The following is a 24,441-nucleotide window of genomic DNA, read 5'->3' on the forward strand; positions in this document are numbered from 1 at the left end:
TTTCGTATGGGAGTCCGACTCGCACTTGACAGATTTTTTATACTAGCTGCACCTTGCGACTTTGTCCGCGTGGATTTAGGCACATATTTAAAAATCCTTAGTATGAGAACTCTTTGATTTTCTGGGATAGAAGGAGCCTATTGTCATTTTCCAGGACTTCTTTTACTATCCATGCAAAAACGTTCATCCGTTGCAGCGTTGCAGTGTGATTGAAGGACAAACCAATAAACAAACACTTTTGCATTAATATGGGTAGTAAGTAACAAGCTGATGCTCGCGACTCTGTCCGCGTGGATTGTTTGAAAATTCCGCGGAAACTTTGATTTGATCGGAAACTGGGATTCGCAGGGAAATAGGCGAAATCTCTGATTTTACTTAGGTATTTTCTAGGGATATCACGTAACCCCAGAAGACGAATGTCCCCAAATGATTAGGTACCTACCTACAACCCGTCGGAAATATCTGCAAACCTGCCATAATGACGTCATGCAACGTGCTTGCCTTGGCAACGGTACTGGCACTGGTACTTGCAGAACGTAGTCTTTATATTATACTCTTTGGGTACTGGATAGGCGAAAATGGGAGTGCTGCGGGGAAGCACGAGCGGAAGCGCATTCCAGCGAGGTGCGCAGATAATTCCGACGGGTTGTAGGTACCTCATTTTTTTTTCTTCTCACTGGTCTGGTGCCCGCACTTAAACATTTCCGCTTAGAATAACAGCATTTCCGTTTGTTGTGCGTGCAATAATTGCTCTTCCCCGCCGAAGTTTTCACTCCAGCCATCCAAGCTCGCTAAAGAAGCCGAGTAAACCGCCCAGATTGCCTGCCGAGGGTGTCATGGATTCATTTTGGGGATCTCAAATGGCGCTCGCATTGTCCTGCCACGCCCGTGCATTCTAGCAGCATGTGCGTCGGTGTTTTATCGACCTCTATGCAGGCCCTGCACAGACGACTGTCGATGACACCTAAGTATAATAAAAGGTATTTGTATAGAGTCCCACCACCTTCCTAAGTTTATCTCCAGGCGGAGTAGTTTGTTAGTTTGTCGTTGGTCTATGTTAGGGAAAGCCTCTTTGGCTTGCCTGCAAATTCTGCAATCTGTTAAATTTGTACACAGTTGGGAATGCTTTTTAAGTGTTAGTTAACCAAATTTTATACTCACTGAAGGGTATGGGTACGATAGGTTCTGGCCATTTCATATTCAATGTCGTTGCCTTGCATGCTAGCGTGTCTGTTGCCTCGTTTGTCCTTTGAACCACTGCGCCGCAAGGTGATGTCATTCGACATGGCGAGTGTTTCCACAGCCTTAGCCCCTTATGGCAGTCTTGTATGTGTAGAAAGGTTGTCGAGAAACTAGCCAAGGCTTAAGAACAGCTTGGCTATTAGAGTAACCTTAAAGTCGGTTGGTCATTGCTATGGCTGCGATTGTAATGCCTACACACTCTACTTGGAAGACAGAGTTATTCTTACCGAGCGCGTGACTTTCCCATGTTTATTGATTGCCTCATATTAAACTTTAGCGAAATGGCAAAACCCTGCACATATGAATACGAGTATGATTGATACGCACTTGTGCAGGTTTATTTGAATAAAAAATATATCCTACTAGATGATGTCCGCGACTTCCTACGCGTGGATTTAGGTTTTTAAGAATCCCGTGCGAACTCTTTGATTTTCCGGGATAAATATAGCCTATGTCCTTTCCCGGGATGCAAGCTATCTCTGTACTAAATTTCGTCAAAATCGGTTGAACGGATGGGCCGTGAAAGGCTACTTATAAGGTATAGGTACTTTTTATGCCGGAAAATCATAAAGTTCCCGCAAAATTTTTGAAAAACCTAAATCGCGGGCATCATCTAGTTTAAGATAATTCTGTTCGAGAATAATCTAGCTACAAGGTACCTAGATATTATCGATATTGTGAGGGCAAAATGCCAAGGCCGTGTGCTCGATGCATTTTCGGGATGAAACTCACGGATTTAGGAAGATATTTTTGCACTCGATTCATGAGTGCGGTCAATGTACTTATGGCCTCAAAATGTTGCAGTGATAAACTTTTGTGAACCTCATATTCCTACCAGAGACTTGGTTTACTCCTCGGTGATTTCTAGCTACATATTGTCGAGATGGCAATCGGGGTATGAGGTGGGGGGACGCGACGCCCCGCACACCCACACGTCATGCGCTATCCCACACCGGGTTAGCTTTTTAGGGTTCCGTAGCCAAATGGCAAAAAACGGAATCCTTATAGATTCGTCATGTCTGTCTATCTGTCTGTCTGTCTGTCCGTCCGTATGGCACAGCCACTTTTTTCTGAAACTATAAGAACTATACTGTGGAAACTTGGTAAGTAGATGTATTCTGTGAACCGCATTAAGATTTTCACACAAAAATAGAAAAATAACAAATTTTGAGGGTTCCCCATACTTAGAACTGAAACTAAATTTTTTTTATCAAACCCATACATCTATGGATAGGTCTTCAAAAATAATATTGAGGTTTCTTATATCATTTTTTTCTAAACTGAATAGTTTACGCGAGAGACACTTCCAAAGTGGTAAAATGTGTCGTCGTCGTCGTCCCCTCCTCTGTAAGTTCTAAAATAAGAGAATGATAAAACTAAAAAAAATATATGATGTACCTACTAAGTACCTACCATGCAAACTTCCACCGAAAATTGGTTTGAACGAGGTCTAGTAAGTAGTTTTTGATTTTTCGTGCAAAATGTCGAAAAAATACGATTGTAATACGGAACCCTCAGTGCGCGAGTCTGATTCGCACTTGGCCGGTTTTTTCGTATACGTTTACTTTGTGTTGTGTACAATAAAATATACTTACTTAAATACATAAAAATAAATTATTGTTTGGTAATACGGAAAACACTATCACCAGAGATAAAACCATACCTAATAAGTATCGTTATTCTTATATATACTGGTCGTTACTCTTTCTTATTATCTGACTTTTGACCTGATAGTACGTCTCTTGATAAGACTGCTAATTTCACACGAATTCAGCATTATTTTTGTTAACTAGGCAATTAACTTTATCGGTGGTTTTTACTTTTTAACTCAAAATATTATTTAACTATACAACTAGGTATCTACAGTACATGGCCGAAAGTAATATAGGTACATCGACTTTTAGAAGGAGATATCAGATTTGTAGAGCACTGTCTCTGTCATTGAGATCGACAAAACGTCATATTATTATACAAGATAAGTTTTAATAGTTTTAGATAGGTAGGTACCTACCTACTTCAAAATCTTGAAATCAACAACATTTCTTGGCCACTTCTATTTATTCTAAATTCTGTGTCTACTTCAAAGGAAGGGATGGTCGTAATATTACCTATCTACCAAACCCAGCAGGTATAAAGTTACTATCATCAAACAATGAACCGTCAGTTTCGCAATTCAAAGTTAATTCTAGTTTATAGCTTTCCAGAAAGGATGTAAATTCCCTTCAAACAAACCGAAACAAGGTAAGGACAGAATCAAAGCGTAGCGGCAGCGTTCACAACACGACGTTAGAAAACTTGTAATAAAACGTCGGCAGGTCGCCTACGCGATGGATGGTTCCGTGCACGAGTGTATCAGACCAGGGCCGTCTTTACCCGGGGGTTCAAGGGGCGCAGAGTCCTAAGGGGCGCAAGGCGACCGCCGATAGATATCTGCTACAATGTGACCACGCGAGCGGAGCCGCGGGCACAGCCAATGGCGTAACAATAGGGTGACAAGCCGGGCAAAATGCCATGGGCCCACGGACCAAGGGCCCCACAGTCCTCGAAGGCTGACGGAAAAATTTGTGCTCGTTTTACGAAATTGCGAATATCTACCTAGATTTGATTTGCAATAGGTGGAGGGCTGACTTTCGCACCCCGGCGCCGAATATGTTTAAGCCGGCCCTGTACCAGACTGTCCGCCAGCAGGGGGAAGTGGAGAATGCTCGTGAGGCGTCTACCATCTGCCGCCAAGAACATCACTTCGTGATGACACGACCAACGAGCCAATCGCGGGCACGAGTGTTACGACGAAGAAGAAGAGCCAATCGTCGAGGCTTCACATACACTGGCAGGCATCAAAAGTTACCTACATTTGACACTAGACTCCAGGGTATGGACTTCCACACATGCCATGTGCCCTGCCCATTGCCACTTCAGCTTCGCAACCCGCTGAGCTATGTTGGTTACTCCGCTTTTCTTACGGATATTCTCATCACGTTGAATCAAGTCGAAACAACCATCCACACTGTTGTTTTTTTGTGACTAAGTATTTAATGTGACTAATTTTATCAAAACTATGTACCTACACGTTGTTATAGGTAGGTATATCATAACATACATATTGCATGCTAATAGGCAGAATTTGGCTGTACCTTTTTGTTTTCGTAATATCTGCACTGTTTACCCATATTCGCAATAATAAAAATTTGAATTAAATTGAATTGTTTAGCACCGTTCACGGGGTTTCACTCTACCATTCGCAAACGAGTGATGGGAAGAATTTAAAAGTTCTAGGAGCCCCATATAGACACTTTTCCGGGTTTTAAAAGTTCTAGGAGCAACATAGGAACACTTTTCCGAGTTTCAAAAGTTCTAGGACCCACATATGGGCACTTTTCCGAGTTTCAAAAGTTTTAGAAGCCATATATGGACACTTTCCTGGTTTTAATAACTCTAGGAGCCACATATGGACACTTTTCTGAGTTTTAAAAGTTCTAGAAGCCACATATGGACACTTTTCCGGGTTTTAAAAATTCTAGGATCCACAATGGACACTTTTCCGTCGCGATTCGCAGTGTTTTGTTGCAGCCGAAGATCAAAGTTACCACAACCATATTAACCCAGATCACATTTAACTGAACAGTCGTAACTCTTAACTGTTCCTTGTTAGATTTAAAGCTTGAACTATGTTTATCTCACTGATTTACAGCCCTTTCAATGGTACAGAGTAATTAAGGAGTAGAAATGAATATATCGTAGAAAAAGAAATCAGTAGATTGGACATCAGGTCTCTTATAGGGATTTTCTCACGCCACGGGCACGGCCGTCTCGTCTGCCCACCTAGTGGAGGGTCCAATGCTGCGCTTTCCGGTGCGAGGTCGCCATTCTAGCACCTTGGGACCCCAACGTCTAAATTGATTTATCTAACTACTAGATGATGCCCGCGACTTCGTCCGCGTGGATTTAGGTTTTTTAAAAATCCCGCGAACTCTTTAATTTTTTGAGATAAAAAGTAGCCTATGTCCTTCCCCGGGATGTAAGCTAACCCTGTACCAAATTTCATCAAAATCGGTTGAACTGTTGGGCCGTGAAAAGCTAGCAGACAGACAGACAGATAGACAGACGGACAGACAGACAGACACACTTTCGCATTTATAATATTAGTATGGATGTGCCCTGTCCATAGCCACTTCAGCCACAGAATAAGTATAATATAATATGCTTCAGCTTTGCAACCCGTCAAGGTATGTCGGTTACTACTAACTTACTCTGGTTCTCCTATGGATCTCCTCATTTCATTTGGATTTGATCACGATTCACGTACGCCATACCTATCTACTCAAATAATAATATGAATCTTCATTTAGGTAGGTAGGTATGTAGATGTGGGCCTGCCATCTAAATCTAACTTTCTCACTGAGCTTTTGGGGCCAGGAAGAAAATATTGCTACTAGGTAAATGTACGATGTACTTATAACCTATACTAGTATCTGTTTATTTGACTTGAATCGTGTTTGCAGTTATAGGTAGCAATTAAAATTGTCTAAATGTAAATAGATACTTACCTACATAGTTGTTATTCAAAGCTTCATTTTAATTACCAATTTCCCTAATCAATACTTATTAACGATTGTTTTTTAATTCTGTTTTTGAACATAATTTAATGTGCAAATTGTTTCGGGAACATCTAACAAATAAGTGCTCTGTACGAATTCGTCAACAAGTCGCCCCGAATGTTATCATTATTTGGTAGTGCGACAGGAAACTTGCTACGATGTGGACGCTTGGTGTCGTCCTAGTGCTGTTCTTGGCAGGACATTGTACCGCGGTGACCAGGGACCAGTTCTACCCGAACGGGCCAGGTCTGGACCAGCGGTTGCCGAGAGGAGCTGACGTTTCTTCACCTGAGATTCCACTGAAAGTTCCCATTGTGTTCTTTGGCGAGACGTATGAATCTATTTATGTGAGTAGTTTTTCTTCTTTCGTTATCTGCTTCTGCAGTTAGATCCAGGCCAATATTTCTGACGTAGGTACCTAGGTACCTACTTAAATCTCTGAACGAATGGAATAGAATAGATTTTTATTCAAGTAAACTTGTACAAGTGCTTTTGAATCGTCAACTAGTTTAATTTACCACTGGTTCGGAATGTCGTTCCTACCGAGAAGAACCAGCAAGAAAGAAACTGAATGCGTGCTAACTTTCCGAACGTTAGCAGGTAGACGTTTATTTAGCTTCGTATTCAAATCTTGTAACGGATTGTTCAATTACACAGAACATTTGTTAAAACAACATTGAAGGGACCATGCTTATTAGGTCGCAAAAGGCAGTAGCTAGGTAGGACTTGCATTTTGGACATTATAAACGATACGTCATTATAAACGATGTTGTTATAAACGGTTTTGTTCTTCTACTGAAGCGATTCTTGTGAAACTTCGAAATCTATCGTTTCTATGACAATACAATTACTCAGTAATGACGTAATGATACAGGGGTCCACGATAAACCTAATATTAATTAGGTACGTAGGTATTATTGTCGTGGGTAAAATAAACATGATTAGTTTAAAAGTATATTAGGTAGGTTGTATCCCAATTGCTAAGATGCCTTGGATGGTGGTGCTTATTCAGTTGATTCTTCTCTAATTTTAGGTTTATGGGTTCTACAGCTTGTTAGAAATCAATATAAGTAGAACTTGTATCCATTGATGGGATCTAGTTTCTATAGGTAGGTATTATGTATGGCGGTAGGTAATTCGGTACTTTGGCGTTATTCAGATGTGATCTAATTTTATTTCTTGCGTTGTCGAATCGTTTTCAATTTACAAATTTACAATCCGAAAAACAAAATGCATTTTTACAAAATGGCACGCAAATAAACCGAAATAATTTAGTTGACACAATAAGTACTATCCCAAAATAGTGCCCGGGAGCGGTTGTTGATGCACAATCTGTTTTATGGACTGCACTGTGCCAATTTTTTAAATGTCCAATTTATGTTTTCGCTTACAATAACTTTAAATCGTCTTGAGAAAAAGGAGATGCGTATTTTTATTGAACCGCATTTTGAATAACTATGATTCTTCTGAAGCTTCGAGATGTCTTCTAGTCCAAAATTCCTCAGTGCTTGAAGACCAGTCTTCGAGCAGTGCGTGTTTCCAGTGATGACATATGGATCCGAGACATGAGCCTCATAAAAAAACTTAAGAGTCACTCAGCGGGCGAGGCACGATGGAGAGAGCTATGCTCGGAGTTTCTCTACGTGATCAAATCAGAAATTAGGAGATCCGTAGGAGAACTTGAGTAAACGATATAGCTCAAAGGGTTGCAAAGCTGAAGTGGCAATGGGCAGGGCACATAGTTCGTACAACTGATGGGGTCCCAAGGTGCTGGAATGGCGACCTCGCACCGGAAGACGCTGTGTTGGAGAACCCCCACTAGGTGGACGGACGACATCAGACGAGTCGCAGGGAGCTTCTGGATTCAGGCGGCGCAAGACCGTGGCGTGTGGAAGTCCCTACCAAGAGACCTATGTCCAGCAGTGGGCGTCTATCGGTTGATGATGATGAACCAAGAGTCGAACTTGGGACATCTTACGGATGCGCCATAGAGGTGTTCATTAAACTTACACGCGCCAAGTTACATGTAAATTGAAATGATCCGGCCAACCTATCGAATTGGGCCACTGACCGAAACTTAAAACAATAGATATCTACCACTTTAACTAAATTAAGTAAACAAGTGATACTTACTTTGCATCGATACCAGAGTGAACTAGAGTGAGGGTGATCTCGGTTGAATCCTGAATCGACGATATGTCAAATATTAGGCTATAGCTGATGGCCGCGACTTCGTCCGCGTGGATCTAGGTTTTTAAAAATCCCGTAGGAACTCTTTGATTTTCCGGGATAAAAAGTAGCCTATGTGTATTTACTTTATTTAATTACTACACCGCTTTCTTCAATTTTTATGATATCCTCCCTTTCCTTTTTTTTTCTTTCCTTTTCCTTTCCTCTTTTTTTTTATCCTTTTATACCTTAAGGTTGCCTGGAAGAGATCGCTATTTTAGCGATAAGGCCGCCTATTGTACATGCTATGTTATGCTTTGTTATATTTCTATTGTTTTGGTTTTGGTGTAGGCACAATAAAGCATATTTTACTTTACTTTACTTTACTATGTCACTCTCCAGGTCTTAAACTATACCCATGTAAAATGTCTACCTATTTAAACCTAATGTGCTAGTATATACTAGCACCGAAAATAGGAGACTGTATTACTATGCCCTGTGTGTGTGTATGTACTGTGTTATTTTGCGTAGGTACTCTGACGTCACACGGCTTAGGTCTCATGTTATACTGAGTAGGATTAATCGCGAAGTGAGCAGTCAGTGACCGATGTGTCCTACACCCACGAGCGTTTCCGTCCGCTGCACCAAATAAGCACATTATCAGCAGATGCGTTGCAAAAATGTGCGAATTGCAGTTTCGCGAGAAGGGGAGGGCCCATAACGCAGCGGTGTAGGTATTTGACTCAACAACCTAAAAGTATCGCGGTGCCTTTTTCCTCAGCCGCGAGAATTATTTTTGAATTTATTTTAAAAATAATTGAAACGTAAGGATATAATGTATTAACTTAAGATAGAGAGAATTTAAATTAGGTTATTATGGATCTGACATAGTCACATAGTGATTGAAGATCCCAAAAAATTCAGAATTAAAAAATAAAGTAGGCATAATAAATTACAATTTTATTTTAATTTAGGTAAACTAGCTGATTGACTAGGATTTGGTCGCACTGTTCCAGCATTTAAAAGTTACGGAGATGTGATAGGTATACATAAACCTTGAAAGCGTTTGGTCATGGTTTGGTCTCTTTTTGGGCTGTTATATGGGATGTGATACCTTAGTTTTTCGTTCGATGGATCGGTATCAATAATTTGTTAGATTATCTATACTTATAAGTACCTACCATTAATTTTATGTACTTACTAGCTTATGCCCGCGACTTTGTCCGCGTGGACTACACATATTTCGGACACCTATTTGACCCCTTTGATTTATTTTAAACTGACAGACTTTCATACACCAATTAGTACAAACAAAATTTTTCAAAAACCATGATACACATTTTCTACGTTTGTAACAGTTAGTACAAATACACAATTTCACGATTCTAACTTCAAAACTGACAGACTTTCATACAAATTTGTAACCCATATTTCACCCCTTTAGGGGTTGAATTTTGAAAAATCCTTTCTTAGCGAATGCCTGCGTTATAATAGCTATCTGCATGCCAAATTTCAGCTCGATCCGTCCAGTAGGTAGTTTGAGCTGTGCATTGATAGATCAGCCATTCACCTTTTCCTTTTATATATTTCGATTATCCATTCAGAAATTACATATCAATTATCAACAAATTAACCGTTGACAGTACTTATGATAATAACATTAATAACACAATGGTTAATAGTAATAAATGTATAATTAAGTAGATGATTAAAGCAAAATAAACTTATGCGGTATTCAGAAATTTTGTAACATCTTATCGGCCTAGTGTCGGGACCTCTGAGCACTCTGAGTATGGATATTTCTATTTCTAAACAGATAAAGGCGTGGACTCAAATAAACTGCCTCGGACACCAGAAGCATTACCTAGTAGCTGTAACATTTTAATTGGGTCTTGGACTATTTTTGGGGTTCCGTACCTTAAAAGGAAAAATGAACCCTTGTAGGATCACTTCGTGTCTGTCAAGAAACCTGTAGAGTACTTCTCTTTGACAGAGAATCATGTGGCAGGTAGGTAGTATAGGTCTTATAGTACACGTAAGGGGAAAGATCCGAAAACCGTGGATTTGTGGTTACATCACAAAATAAATGTGTTCAAATCAGACGCCAAGACGAGCCAAACTAGAGGACGGGGCACTACGTACCTTTTCTAGAAGCGTTTCGTCGTATTTTAGAGGAGTCATAGCTTCGGTCTGGATATCGCTAGAAAGCTTTTAAGCTAGGGTAGGCATTAGTTAGGTAGGAACCTGTTTACTGGCAGGCATTGATTTATTAACTAAATCAATGCTGGCAGGTCATAATGAAAAATATGCATTGAGCTGATACAACTGGGGTAAGCAGTGCATTTATGCCTCTATGACCTGCACGCCACTGCCTCAGCAAACGTATTTTCCTTTAAAAGTAAGATTAATATACCTACCAAGTGGGGCATCATATGAAAGGATTTTACCTGTACATTCTAAAACAGATTTTATTTATTTTTATGCATCATAGTTTTTGATTTATCAAGCAAAATATCGAAAAAATACGACTGTAGTAACTTCAATAACCACAAACACTAAAAAGTAAAATTTAATTTATTACCGAATATATTAGGTATACAGTTAGGTACTGTAGTTCTAACTATAATAATATTTTTTACAAAACAAAAAAAAAATCATCAAAATCGGTACATAATTGACGGAGTAATCGCGTCTCAAATGAATTGAGAACCTCCTCCTTTTTTTGAAGAAAAATTGATGCGAATGTTGGGAACGCCAATATTGACCGGACTCTAATTAATTATGAAAAATAAAGAAAAATCATGATTTTTAGGGTTCCGTACCTCAAAAGGAAAAACGGAACCATTATAGGATCACTTTGTTGTCTGTCTGTCTGTCTGTCAAGAAACCTACAGGCTTACAAGAAACTACTTACTTCCCGTTGACCTAGAATCATGAAATTTGGCAGGTAGGTAGGTCTTATAGCAGACATTCGGGGAAAAATCTGAAAACCGTGAATTTGTGGTTACATCACACAAAACAAAATATTTTGTGGTCATGAATTAATAATTAGTATTTTCAATTTTCGAAGTAAGATAACTATATCAAGTGGGGTATCATTTGAAAGGTCTTCATCTGTGCATTCTAAAACAGATTTTTATTTATTTTTATGCATCATAATTTTTGAATTATCGTGCATAATGTCGAAAAAGTACGACTGTAGTATGGAACCCTCGTCGCGCGAGCCTGACTCGCACTTTATTCAATTATTTAAGAACCATATTTAACGTTACCAAATTTGATAGAATTTGAGTGTCTTCAGTGTAACTTCTGTACTGTTATCACGGAGAGGTCATAGTTGACATTGGTACCTATCTAATCGTGAGAGATAAACTAGTGTGTAGTCTGTTACGTAAGAAATGTGACGATTGCTGATTGGAAATAAAATTTGTAATAATTAGGTAAAGTCAGCTCAGCTGCTTTATTAATAGAATTTACGCCGTTAGCTCAATGGTAAAAGGTGCCTAACTATTAAAACGGTTGGAGTTCTTTAAATGCAAATGTCGAGAAAACAAATCTAGTCCTCATCGATGTTGATTTTTTTAGCTATAAGCACGATTGTCGTTAAGCGCATACCGGCCGGTTTTTTATATACTTATATCACGAAATATATGTATGTACATTAAAAAAACCGGCCAAGTGCGATTCAGACTCGCGAACCGAGGGCTTCGTACTACAATCGTATTTTTCGACATTTTGCACGATAAATCAAAAACTCCTAAAGCATAAAAATAAATAAAAATCTGTTTTAGAATGTACAGGTAAAGCCCTTACATATACCCCACTTCGATATTAATCTCATTTTGAAATTTGAAAATACTATTTTTTTTTGATGTAACCACAAATTCACGGTTTTCGGATTTTTGCCCTTACGTGTGCTATAAGACCTACTTACCTGTCAAATTTCATGATTTTAGGTCAACGGAAGTACCCTATACTTGGATGAATGATGACCCTATGGGTTTCTTGACAGACCCATGAAAAAATTGTTATTATAAAGGGACTTTTAGGTAGCTGATATATTGAAGCTTATTTTCCAACTTGCATTTTAATGAAGAAAGGTAGCACTTTCGCAAGCTTTAATCTGTATTGAGAACTTTTTTTTTAGCACGAGAAAAAGCGACTCATAAAATTTCCAAATGCGAGACGCTCAACTTCTAAAGTTAAACTACATGTTTTATATATACCAATCTCAAGTTTAACAGTTCTTTTCTCTCTTTCTTCCAGGTCAACAATTACGGAGTGCTATCATTCAGGTCTGACATCCCTTCTTTCCTCAACGCGGAGTTCCCTCTCCCCTACCCTTCGATAGCGGCCTTCTATTCCAACATCGACACTACAGAGACAGGCACGGTGTATTACCGGGAATCCAACGAGTCCTATGTCCTCCTTAAAGCAGAGGAAAGCGTACAGAACAACTTCCACGAATACTACGATTTCAAGCCGACCAGCGTCTTCATAGCTAGCTGGTTAGAAGTAACGTACTCTAGCAAACAACGCTATGACAGAAAAAACACTTTCCAAATTGCCGTAATAAGCAATGGCACAGAAAGTTTTGTGGAGTTGCTGTATCCTGAGAGGGAGATCCAGTGGATTCAGAGGGAGACAGCACCAGGAGAGCTGCCCGATGCGAAAGCCCAGGCTGGCTTTGTCGCGGAAGATGGCCGCATCTTCACTCTTAGAGGCTCTGGCAGTCACCAAATTAGAAATATCATCTCGTAAGTCATTCATTTAAATTGATCAAATTTATTGCCCTACCTAACTAAATTTATACTTAACTAAAAATTCAACATTTGCAGATGGTCAAATACCCAAGAACCCGGAAAATATGTGTTTCGTGTGGGAAACATACCAAAAGACGGCCTCGTAGCAGTTCCCGATCAGTATGATCAATACGAAGTTGAAGTAGCAGAAGAATCTAAAACCTGTGCTCAGAGCGGTCCCAGCGTGTGCCATCTGCAAGCGAGATGCGTCGACTACCAAGCAGGCATCTGCTGCCAGTGCAGCGAGGGCTTTTATGGAAATGGAAAAACTTGCATCAAAAACGACCTCCCAATAAGAGTGCACGGAAAACTTAACGGAGTGATTAACAATGAGAACTTAAACGACGTCGACATTCAAGCCTATGTGGTCGTCGCCGATGGAAGGTCATACACAGCTCTATCCCAAGCTCCAACTCGCTTAGGAGGCAGCTTGCAACTTTTAAATCTCCTAGGCGGAGTGATAGGCTGGCTGTTCGCAAAACCATCCGGTTCCGCACTAAATGGCTACCAACTAACAGGAGGAATCTTCAATCACACTGCAGATATTTTTTTCCCTGCATCTGGTGACAGAATTACCATTACTCAAGAATACTTTGGTCAAGATGTATTCGACCAGATATCTTTGGATACAGATATACGCGGAACCCTGCCACATATAAGCCCTGGCTCCAGACTTGAAGTATCTGAATATGAAGAGCAGTACAATATTGTTGAACCGGGTGTAATAAACAGCGCGTCGGAGCGGACATTCTCTGATAGAAATACAGGTCAAAAGTATGTAGAGAGGGTTTCACAAACGTTCTCGTATAATCCGTGCAAATTCGCTCCACCATCAGAAGAGCCTCCACTGACGTTGAAAGTTATTAAAAATTATTTGGGCTACGAACCGAGAGAAAACATTGTCAGATATGGCACCAGTAACAAGATTCAAGTGATCGGAGGAGAAGATCCTTGTATAGAAGGTCAAAAGTCTTGTGGAGTCCACAGCACATGTGTAGCACAAGGGGATTCGTTCAATTGTGTTTGTCAGTCGGGTTTCACCAGTATTTACTATTCAGAAATAACCGTTTGTGTGGATGTTGACGAGTGCGCTGCTGGAACACACAATTGTGATACCAACGCCGATTGTTATAATCACGACGGCGGTTTTGAATGCAGATGTCGAAATGGATATGAAGGAAACGGAATTAGTTGCAATCCAGAGTCTCGCTGTAGAAACAAGGTTTGTGACCCTAATGCGCAATGTATAGATAATCCTGCAGAAGAAGCTATATGTCTATGCAATCCTGGTTACACTGGAAACGGGGAAAGATGTTTCGATACCACATGCAGCAACTGTTCGCCGTACGCTTTCTGTGGATTTTCTGAAGTCACTAGAAGTCGCCAATGCCAATGTAACCCTGGCTATATTGGTGATGGTTACTACTGTGCTTATGCATATTCATCCACCACCGAAAATTTCATCGATACAACCACAGTACTATATGTTACTGATATATCTGAACAAGCTCCTTTACAATCGACTACCCCTGTATCATCTGACAACGAATATAATGAAGATTATGTTCTACCAAATTGTGACGCCTTCGGTTGTGTGTGCCCTCCTGGGTATTCAAGTTTCAAACATAGAGATAACGACTTGTGCCGCATCGATATTTACAACGGTGATAATAATGAGGAAAAGAAAGACAATTCAAGTGAGTAAAATAGTGTTTTGTATGAAACATTAGAGTCTACTATCTAACAGTTTTAAAGAGTCGTTAATTTTTAATGTAACTAAGTATTCACAGGAATATTGTTTTGCTTTCAGTTAAGTGCAGGAGCGACACAGATTGTCCACCGAATGCAATGTGCTCATTCTCACCGGAAACATATTTATCCAATGATCAGGAACAAGGCCAGTGCGTATGCCCCGAAGGCTACGAGGGTGACGCCTACGAGTGTATAGAACGTTCAGGGCCTAGTTGTAGTTGTGGTCCCAGCGCACATTGCGTTGACACGGCCGCGGGCGAACTAATATGCGTGTGTGATTTTGGTTACCACGGTGACGGATACGTTTGCAGGCCGAACTTCAGCTGCACGAATAATTCTGACTGTGAATATAACGCCGAATGTAGACCAGATCCGAATACGACGGAGTATGTGTGTCAATGCATCGAGGGTTACATCAAAGACCAAAGCGATGCGTGTATTCTTGATGCGCAACTGTGCAATGGAGCCGCATGTGCTGAGCATGCGTCCTGCTTATACGACGAGATTATCCAAGTGAGTTATTGCCACTGTGACGAAGGCTACGAGGGAGATGGTATTTTGAGTTGCGTACCACGACAAAAGACCTGCGACCTCACTAACGACTGCGGCGCTAATGCAATCTGTGCCCCGCAAGAGGGCTCCTACCGCTGCGTTTGTCTCGACGGTTTCAATGGAGACGGTTATACTTGTAACCCAGAAATTAGCTGCAAGACTAATATCAATCTATGCGATATCCATGCCTCTTGTATGAAGACAATGGATGGATACGAATGTAAATGTAACAATGGGTACACTGGTGATGGAGGCTATTGCGTCCTCAATCCGAGGGAAACTGGTAACTTCCTCGTGGCGAGTGACGGAGCATCCGTGTATCGAGTCCCCTTCACAGTGACACCGAGAGAGTTTGCCACTCCTTTGAACAGTGCAATTTATCAGATTGCAGTAGGAATAGACGTAGATTGTCTAGCAGGAAATATTTATTGGGGAGACGTGGGCGCTAGTTCCATTAAACGGACGTCATACGATGGTTCTCTATTTGAAGAATTTTTGTCAAATGGTAAGTTTCGTTATCAACTCCAAATTAAACACCATAGGTATAATTTTTTTAAAGTCTAAAACATGCCTGTCATATTAAGCACGACTCGCGAATACTAACATACCAGTTGAATCGACTATTTTAGTGGGTTTACCCTCAAAATTAGGGTTTTTAGAAATGGGGAACAAGATGTGGCATCACTCGAACGTCAGATCTAGGCACCAAATCAGGAATCAAAGCCATTTGACGTGTATACCTATAAGAACTGAACGGTGAACGGCCGGTGAACCTCTAGCCTAAGTGGCACCAACTGGTGGTTTAAATCTTTATAAGAAATTATTTTCATTGAGGGAGGGATCTTAGGCTGAGATCTACAAAGCGCACTTTGACTTTGCTCAGACTTAAGATTGAGTTAAAACGAGACAGATTTATGTGAGAGATATACATCTGTCTCGTTTCGACTCTGTCTTAAGTCCAAGCAAAGTCAGAGTGCGCTCAATAGATTTCACCCTTAGAAGAATTATTTTAAAAACTTTCAGCAATCGGGACATCGTGGGACTGTAAAGATTATTTATGTATCGTACCTAATCTTAATTTGCAGGTGTCCAATCGCCAGAGGGAGTAGCCATTGACTGGGAGGCAAGAAACATATTTTGGACAGACTCTAAAAAGTTAACAATCGAAGTTATTAACATAGATACAAAATTGAGAAAGGTATTGTTTGAGAAAGATGGTCTGTTGAATCCTCGTGGAATCGCAGTACATCCTGGATTAGGGTAAGTTGATTTTTCTTATCCATCAAATGGTCCATTGTTGAGTTTCTTGTTAGTTCTTCTCGGTAGAAAGGACACTCTAAGCCAGTAGTAGATTTGCTTGTCATGTACATTGTTTGAGTAAAAACAAATCTATTATATTATAAGACTAACGCCAGCTCATTATTGAGCACGGGTCTCCTCAGAATTAGGATTTTGCCATCGCCTACCACATTTGGCTAATGGCGGATAGGCATACCTTTGAAAGCATTACAGAGAACTCTCAGGCATGCTGTTTTCCTCACGATGTTTTCTTTCGACGTTAAAGCAAGTGATATATAATTCCTTAAAACTCACATAGCTCCAAAAAGTTAGTGGTATGTGTCCGGCATCGGACTCCCGATGGAAAAAAAAGGAGGTCGAAATCTTAAACACTAGGTTATTACCGCTTTTTTAAAAATTGATTATCGGATGTCCCGCGATGTGATAGTCGGACTTTTTCTTACTTATGATTTGTGTTGATAAATACGATCAAAAAATAAGGGGTTACAATTTTTTCCTAAGTAACTTATGGTTATCGCCGCAAAAGGCTAACCTATTATTGGATACTTACAGGAAAATTTTCTGGTCAGACTGGAATCGCTCTGGGCCAAAGATTGAATGGGCAAACATGGACGGCTCCCAGAGGGGCGTGTTCCTTGACCAGTCGGATGTCAAATTGCCCAACTCGTTGGCCATCGATTGGGCGAGAGATAGACTCTGCTACAGTGACGCTGGACTCCTTATCATCAAATGCGTTGACATACGAACTAATGAGAGAGAAATCATCGCTGAAAATTGTTCGTATCCGTTCGGTCTTGCCATCAGCGGGGACACATTCTACTGGACAGATTGGAAAACGTAAGTATTATTTCCTTGATCAGTTTGACTACAAGTTGCCCAACTCGTTGCCCATCGATTGGGGGAGAGATAGACTTTGCTACAGTGACGCTGGGCTCCTTATCATCAAATGCGTTGACATACGAACGAATCAGAGAGAAATCATCGCTGAAAATTGTTCGTATCTGTTCTGTCTTGCAATTGGACAGATTTGAAAACGTAGGTAAGTATTATTTCCTTGATCAGTCTGGCGAAGAATTGCCATCGATGGGAGAGAGATACATAGATATCTACACTCCTTCAGCCACGGTTTACTTCTCGTCATCTTAATTTTATGCTTTGGCATACGAGCTTTGAACAGATTGGAAAATGTCAGTAAGTATTAGATAATATTTGTTCTAGTCCGACTACGAGTTGTCCAACTCTTTGGCTATCGATTGGGAGAGTGAGAGAAGCGCCCCCTTCTCCTCTATACGGCATTTCATAGATTTATTAAAGTTTAGCGATAAGGCAAGCCTAGCGCTTGTATGTGCTTCTATAAAATATATGTGCTTCTGTTACAGGCGAAAGATCGAGTACGTGAACTATATGACCCAACAAAAGGGTCAAGTGCCTGTAGCAACTGCATCGAGGAGGCTGTATGGGGTCTCCGTGGCCCCTGACAGGTGCCCCAACATGCAGAACGTGTGCGGACTCAGGAGCGGGAACTGCGGCTCTGACCAGCTCTGCTTGCCGAACGGCCAGGGAAGTAGGACGTGCGTCAATGGGGATTAGAATTAAGTCTATGTAGAAAGTCAAAGAACACCAAACTTTATGGCAAGGCAAGAGTCAGACTATAGGCCTACCGTTTAACTGAATATGTTCCCGAAATGAACTGCACGGTGTGACTTAAAAGAACAGTGCTCTCCATACAAATTTAGATTGGTTCTCATTTGAATATTAACCAAACTCAATAAAAAATAAAATGTTCAATAGATTAATAATATCTGTGTCTGTGATTTACTAGATTTCCGTAAAACTTACGAGTACTTAGTTTGAAAGTTACGGGGGTTAAAAGACTTGTACCTACAGTGCGACAAGGCTCTCTTATCTAAAGGTAAATCTTTGAGCCCGTGTAACTTTCATTGAGTTTGATTGGTAACGGCGGTTACGCACTCATCCGATCCGAGTGCGTGATAATACGTTCCTTTTTGTTTTGTATGGTAGCTTATAAAATATTATGTCGTAGATATTAATTATATCCTTATTTTCACGGATTCGGATCGGATGAGTGCGTGATCGCTGTTAGTGTTCATGTGCATTCTTTTGGGGCGCACTATTAATTATTAACTCCTATTAAGGGTCAAAGCACATGGAGGTTACATTACTGCCGATCAAATTGCCTCGATGCATTATACGCCAATGTAGTTAGAGCGTGCACATGCGCGATACCTCATACATAATCTTGGTGAACAATTTTGTATAATTAATTTAGGCGATTATTTATCCGCCCGTATGTTTCGATCCTAAGAGGCAGCGCAGTTAGGTTTTAGCAGCCAGTTAAAATTACCACATCATAAACTATGTACTTAACGAAAGTACAAATTAATAAAATGCCATAATAATTTTTGCTTAGAATAAAATAATACTCAGTTTACATCAATAAGATCTTATAGGTTTTAATCGCAATACCAAAGCAATAGTAATTTAGTACGTTTTGTATTTATTTTAACATATTATTAATAAGCCGTGTTAAACTTACGAACATTTTCTTGACTATTAAGCCTAATCAGAAAAATAAAATACCTCTCCATATTGCGGGAAACCCGTGGAACTAATTATTTACGTCAAAAGAGCACATGCGTGTTTAAAAATATGATTAAATAAAGGAGTAAATGAATTACTGTGTTGTGGTGTGTTGTTACAAGACAGAAGGCATTAAACCAAATTAAAACATATAGAAGGGCTCGTTTAAACAAATAATAATTGTTATAATAATATGAAGCTGTTATAATTGGTATAATATTAAGTAAAAACGAGTTGCAGCCCACAATTTTTTGACCAGTCTTGTGCGTACCTATTATATAAAGGTTGTTGACAAAAGGCGGTTGGAGTCTAGTGAATTATATAAATGACTGAAATGCACACTGATGTGTATGTACATACTACATACACATCAGTCATGGGCACCTCGCGTCGTCTTGGGCGATTGGTCGATCGTCGTGCAAAATTGTATTGCAACACAACACAACACAGTGAAAATAATTAATGTGTCTGTAGTTTGAAAAAATGTTATATACTTATATTTAAATTATTTATTTATAAAATCTTTTAAAATACTCATATATATTTATACTTATATGGTGGACATGTGAAAACTTAACATTAAAGTATAAGAAGCGAGAAAATTAAACAAGTTCAATAGATTTAATTGTAATACAAATTTATTTTAAATGTAAATATATGTAATAAACATTTTTGCTTTTTCATTTATCTTTAGTTACCTCTACCCACATTAACATTTTTTTATTCTTTTGAATTAGAATTAAAAAATAAAATTATTATTGACAAATTAGACTAGTTTTTTGTGTGGAAAAAGGATGGACAGTTAAGTTTAAAAAATGATGTTAAATATTTATTACATTAAACCTAAATAGAGATTTTAAAATTGTTTAATTTTTAAATAATTTATTTCACAATAGATCCTCATTTTTTTTTTGAGAATTCGAGCAACAAGTAGTCCAATCTGAACACGAGGCGTATGTATGACTGCACACTGTACAAACACAAATCTCAGCTGGGCTTGTATATTTAAACTTTAGTCTATAAACTGCGCAAATCACCATGTTGCAACTTCAGAGTGGACTACTTGTTTTGCTTTGTTGTTACTTTGTGTAATTATTTAGTACGAGAAGCTGAAAAATGTAACGTCATACTATTATATTTTTGACATATGTACAACTACAACACGTGTCGTTGTGTCAACGTGATGGGCGCCGACGCGACGCATTGATTATTATAATACGGCCGTTATCATCTGAGTCAGCCCGTCATATACGTTAGTAACAATAGGAATGTATAGAGCATGCTGAAGATCTGATGAAGAGGAAATGGACAGTAGACTTTAAGAAAGCCATTTTAAGAGATCAAGTATATAAGTATACTTTTAGTAATAAAGAAAGATGAATACGGTAGTATCATTGCTGATCGTTTTGCGAGATTACGTAACGACACACAACAACACAGTAATGTGTTTGCAGCTTAATAACATAGGTAGTAATATTATTTCGATTGAAACATCTGAGTAGATATTGCTATTAGGTTTCCTTCATTCAAGTGAATTCAGATGTGAACAAACAACAACAAAGAAAATCAGAAAGCTAAAAAATTATTATTATTGTACAAATAATAAAACAACAATTTGATATTTGTATTTCAGTCTTAACCTACTTTAAATTAAAATATGAAGAGCGACAGAGTAATGTAAGCCGCTAAGTCGATATTATTATTATAATTTATAACTAACTTTAATCAATTGGGTATTTGACTACTAAATTATTTCTCAGTGATTATTAAATAGAGGGTCTTCCAAAATACAAAAAACCTACGACATTTGTTAGTTTTAACTATAATAACCATTTTAAATTATCGATTAAACTAAAAAAGTACGTCATTATAATGTGACGTTACATTCTAGTATTTCACAGAATATCGCATAATAAGGCTGAGATCTATAATAGAGCGCACTTTGACTTTGCTCAGACTTAAGATTGAGTTAAAACGAGACAGATTTATGTGAGAGATCTGTATCTGTGTTGTTTTAACTCTGTCTTAAGTCTAAGCAAAGTCAGAGTGCGCTCTATAGATTTCACCCTAAGTGCGCGTTATGACGTTTGATAAAAAGATATTGATTTGACTAGTTGTCAATTACCGAATTGTTATTATTTTTTAGTGGTCAGGCTGCAGCGGTGCAGGGAGCATTTTGTAAGTATGTATGATTGTATTATCCGTCCGTATTGTGTTATGTGTAATACGGCCCGAACCGTCCCGCCTGGTGGACACTATCCCTTAGTCTCAATACCTAGCCCCAAACATCCTCGGAGCGGCCGAATTTGAACACTAGAGACCCCGCGAATATGAACGCATTTTGCATGAACAGACTCACACCCGGCCACGTGTGCTTGGTGCTACCTGGAATGAGGAAAAGTGAAAATTAAAAAAAATTACAGTGCCTTGTGGCCTATAATATTATATCAAACTAGCTGACACCCGCAACTTCATCCGCGTGGATTTAGGTTTTTAACTATCCCGTGGAAACTCTTTGGTTTTCCGGGATAAAAAGTAGCCTATGTCACTCTCCAGACTATGCAAAAAATCACATTAATTTGTTGCTCCGTTGCGACGTGATTGAAGGACAAACTAACAAACCAATAAACCAACAAACAAACAGACTTTCGCATTTATAAATTTCGCTGATTCCACACGGACGAAGTCGCGGGCATCAGCTAGTATTCTATACAAATAAATTAAAAGCATGCTTGAAAATTATGATCAAAATGAAGTTAAAAAAGTGTCTTCCTACCTGCACTAACATAGTTAGCGAACAGAATCCAGCAAGCTGCGATGAGTGAGGCGAATCCCACTACGAAGCCCAGGAACAGCCAGAGCCGGGAGCCGCGCGGGCCCATGCAACCTCCCGTGTACGTCTCTCCACGGACCTGCAGATAGTAATAGCAATTTCTTTAGATTCGCCACTGTCTAGTACTGCCTGTATCTTCCGGCATCCCAACTACTGAGAGCGGGGGCACACGATGGATTGCGGTGGCGGTGCGGCGCCGGGAGCGGTGTCGTTGCGTCGTCTTACATAGAAATATCTGTGGCGTGTCTCACGATGCGCTCCGGCGCCGCACCGGACTTGCAACCACCGCGACGAGGCGGGGAGGGGTGAATGCGTTGCGACGTCGGAGTCTTTCGTCTTTGTAATATTACTATTAGTATAGATTATATCATTTTAATGTTAAATCTATTAAATCTGATTAAAAATGGGTAATAATGTGACATGATACTAACTTGAGCATTGGAAACAGAATTGACCATGAGTAGAGACAGTGTGGCCATCACACCACACACATGAGCTGCGTTGGGCAGCTCTCCCGGGTACACTGATGCTGCATCAATGATAAACCACCACCCGGCAAAGAACTGAAATGAAATTCATAATCATACATATATATAAAAGCAAAATACCACTCACTCACTGACTGACTAATCACAAAATCTCATCAAAATAATGCCTACAAACTTGAAATTTGAAAGGTAGGTTCTTTCTCAGACGCAGGTGACAGCTAAGAAACGGTTTTCAAAACTTCCCCCCTAAGGGTGTGAAAGGGGGGTTGAACATTGTATGAAAGTCCTATGTTTTTAAAGTTAGAGATGTGAAAATCAACATTTAGGTATTCTGGGTTCCGTGCCTTAAGGTGAGACTGAGTGAGTAGGTAATTGAGGCTTTTTGCAGCAGGAAAATTTCTGATCTCATGAGAACCCAGAAGCTTTACGCGGACGAAGTCGCGGGCAACTGCTAGTAATTATATAAATGAGGAGCTCGCAAACAAAACAGAGTGCTTAATTAATACCTACACTAAGCTTCTAATCAAAATAGTTTTTTTTATAATACACATCGAAAGTAAATTATGTCACTCTTCAGGTCTTTAACTATATCCATACAAAAAATACATTGATCCATTGAGGCAAGCTTAAAGGGCAACAACCAACTTTCACATTTCTATTATTTATGGCCTCGACTTTGTCTTTGTGAATTTTGGTTTGTAAAAAATCATGTGGGTGACACTTTGATTTTCTTGAATAAAAAGTAGCCTATGTCACTCTCCAGGGTTTTAACTACACCCATGCAACAAATCACGTGGACCCGTTGCTCCCTTGCATCCTGATTGGAATACAAACCAACAAACACATTTTCGCATTTATAATATGGGTATAGTCGACACATTTTAAACTGAGTCGTCGAGTTATCTGTCTGTTTCGCTCGCACTTAACTACGACCTGTAAGTGAGAAACTTAAATAATCTAGAAAAATATTATTACAGTAAACAGTTATGTTGTTTCCCTTGCAAATCATACGTATCAAGATCAAGTAATATTTTACACAATGAGGTCATTGAATTTCATATTCTCACTTTAATGGGATTCTATGTGCTTTGTTAAAAGTGAGACCTTGGGGAATCTCAGGTTAGACAGGACTGCAGATCTATTTCGTAATAATTACGATGGAACTTGAACAAATGGACTTATTGATTTGTAACTAAATCGATACCTAGCGAAAGAATCTGAGGGTCCACTACTTTAATATCCTAAGAACTACTACAATTATTGGAAGGGTTACGACCCTCAGCAATGAGGAATATGACGTAAAGAGAGGAGAAATCAAATTCAAAGGAATTAGGAACAATGAATCATCAACAAACCAAAAGGCCAGCGAATATTGACGCGTAGATGTTGCGCTTCTCTCCACTCTCGAACCACACACAATTCGGCATCGTAACGTTTTCGAAACAGCTCATCTTGAATTTAATTAATAGATTTACGTGCAAAAATTTTCTTTTCCTATTCAACAAATGTACAAAAACGCGATTTGTGGTTTTGTAAATAAAAATGACAAGAGTACAAGCATAAGAGAGAAAAATATTAAAATGTGACACTGACACTTGACACTTGACAGTGTCACATACATTGGAAGCTTCCACAGAGTCTAGTATTATATTATTCTGAGCATATTCTGAGAGTATTATTGATAGGGGTACAGACAAAGAATTTCTAAGTACTACTTCGTAGTACAGACTACAGTAGAAACGGGTAAGATTGATATCAATTTAAATACGGGATAGATTCGATTCTAAAAAAACGTAAGAGCCGGATCCTTGTGTAAGTATTTAAGGAGCCAAATACGATGCAATATACTTTTGGCTTCATTTTAGTTTTAGACATTGCATGCGGCATTCGGCAACCGTCTGAATTGGATCCCGCCGAGTACCTATTTGTTTGTAGTTTTATTGATCCTAATATTCGAAGTGCGCCTGGCCTGCCCTAGTGTAGGTACCTATCTATTCAAAGTTAATCGGCTAAAAATTAGACGGAGATGCCATTTTAAGGGTTCCGTACCGCGAAGGGTGCCAACGGGACCCTATTAATAAGCCTCCGCTGACCGTACTCTGTCC

At 39.4% G+C, this 24,441-nt stretch overlaps 2 protein-coding genes across 2 annotated transcripts; one reads left to right on the forward strand and one right to left on the reverse strand.

The window, feature by feature from the left end:
- Positions 1 to 5,913: 5,913 nt before the first annotated feature.
- On the forward strand, positions 5,914 to 19,686 carry Ndg (Nidogen). Its single transcript, XM_034971449.2, has 7 exons — positions 5,914 to 6,187; positions 12,276 to 12,766; positions 12,848 to 14,508; positions 14,622 to 15,620; positions 16,201 to 16,375; positions 16,967 to 17,251; positions 17,794 to 19,686. Exons 1-7 carry the CDS (start codon positions 5,999 to 6,001, stop codon positions 18,002 to 18,004), a joined length of 4,011 nt encoding a protein of 1,336 aa, XP_034827340.1. The 5' UTR covers positions 5,914 to 5,998; the 3' UTR covers positions 18,005 to 19,686.
- A 695-nt stretch (positions 19,687 to 20,381) lies between these two features.
- On the reverse strand, positions 20,382 to 23,893 carry LOC117984181 (transmembrane protein 50A). The gene is made up of 4 exons (XM_034970795.2): positions 23,692 to 23,893; positions 22,280 to 22,411; positions 21,792 to 21,927; positions 20,382 to 21,400 (listed from the first exon to the last, which is right to left on the reverse strand). Exons 1-4 carry the CDS (start codon positions 23,785 to 23,787, stop codon positions 21,291 to 21,293), a joined length of 474 nt encoding a protein of 157 aa, XP_034826686.1. The 5' UTR covers positions 23,788 to 23,893; the 3' UTR covers positions 20,382 to 21,290.
- Positions 23,894 to 24,441: the final 548 nt, after the last annotated feature.

Source organism: Maniola hyperantus, chromosome 8 (genome assembly GCF_902806685.2).
Source record: "Maniola hyperantus chromosome 8, iAphHyp1.2, whole genome shotgun sequence".
NCBI lineage: Eukaryota > Metazoa > Arthropoda > Insecta > Lepidoptera > Nymphalidae > Maniola > Maniola hyperantus.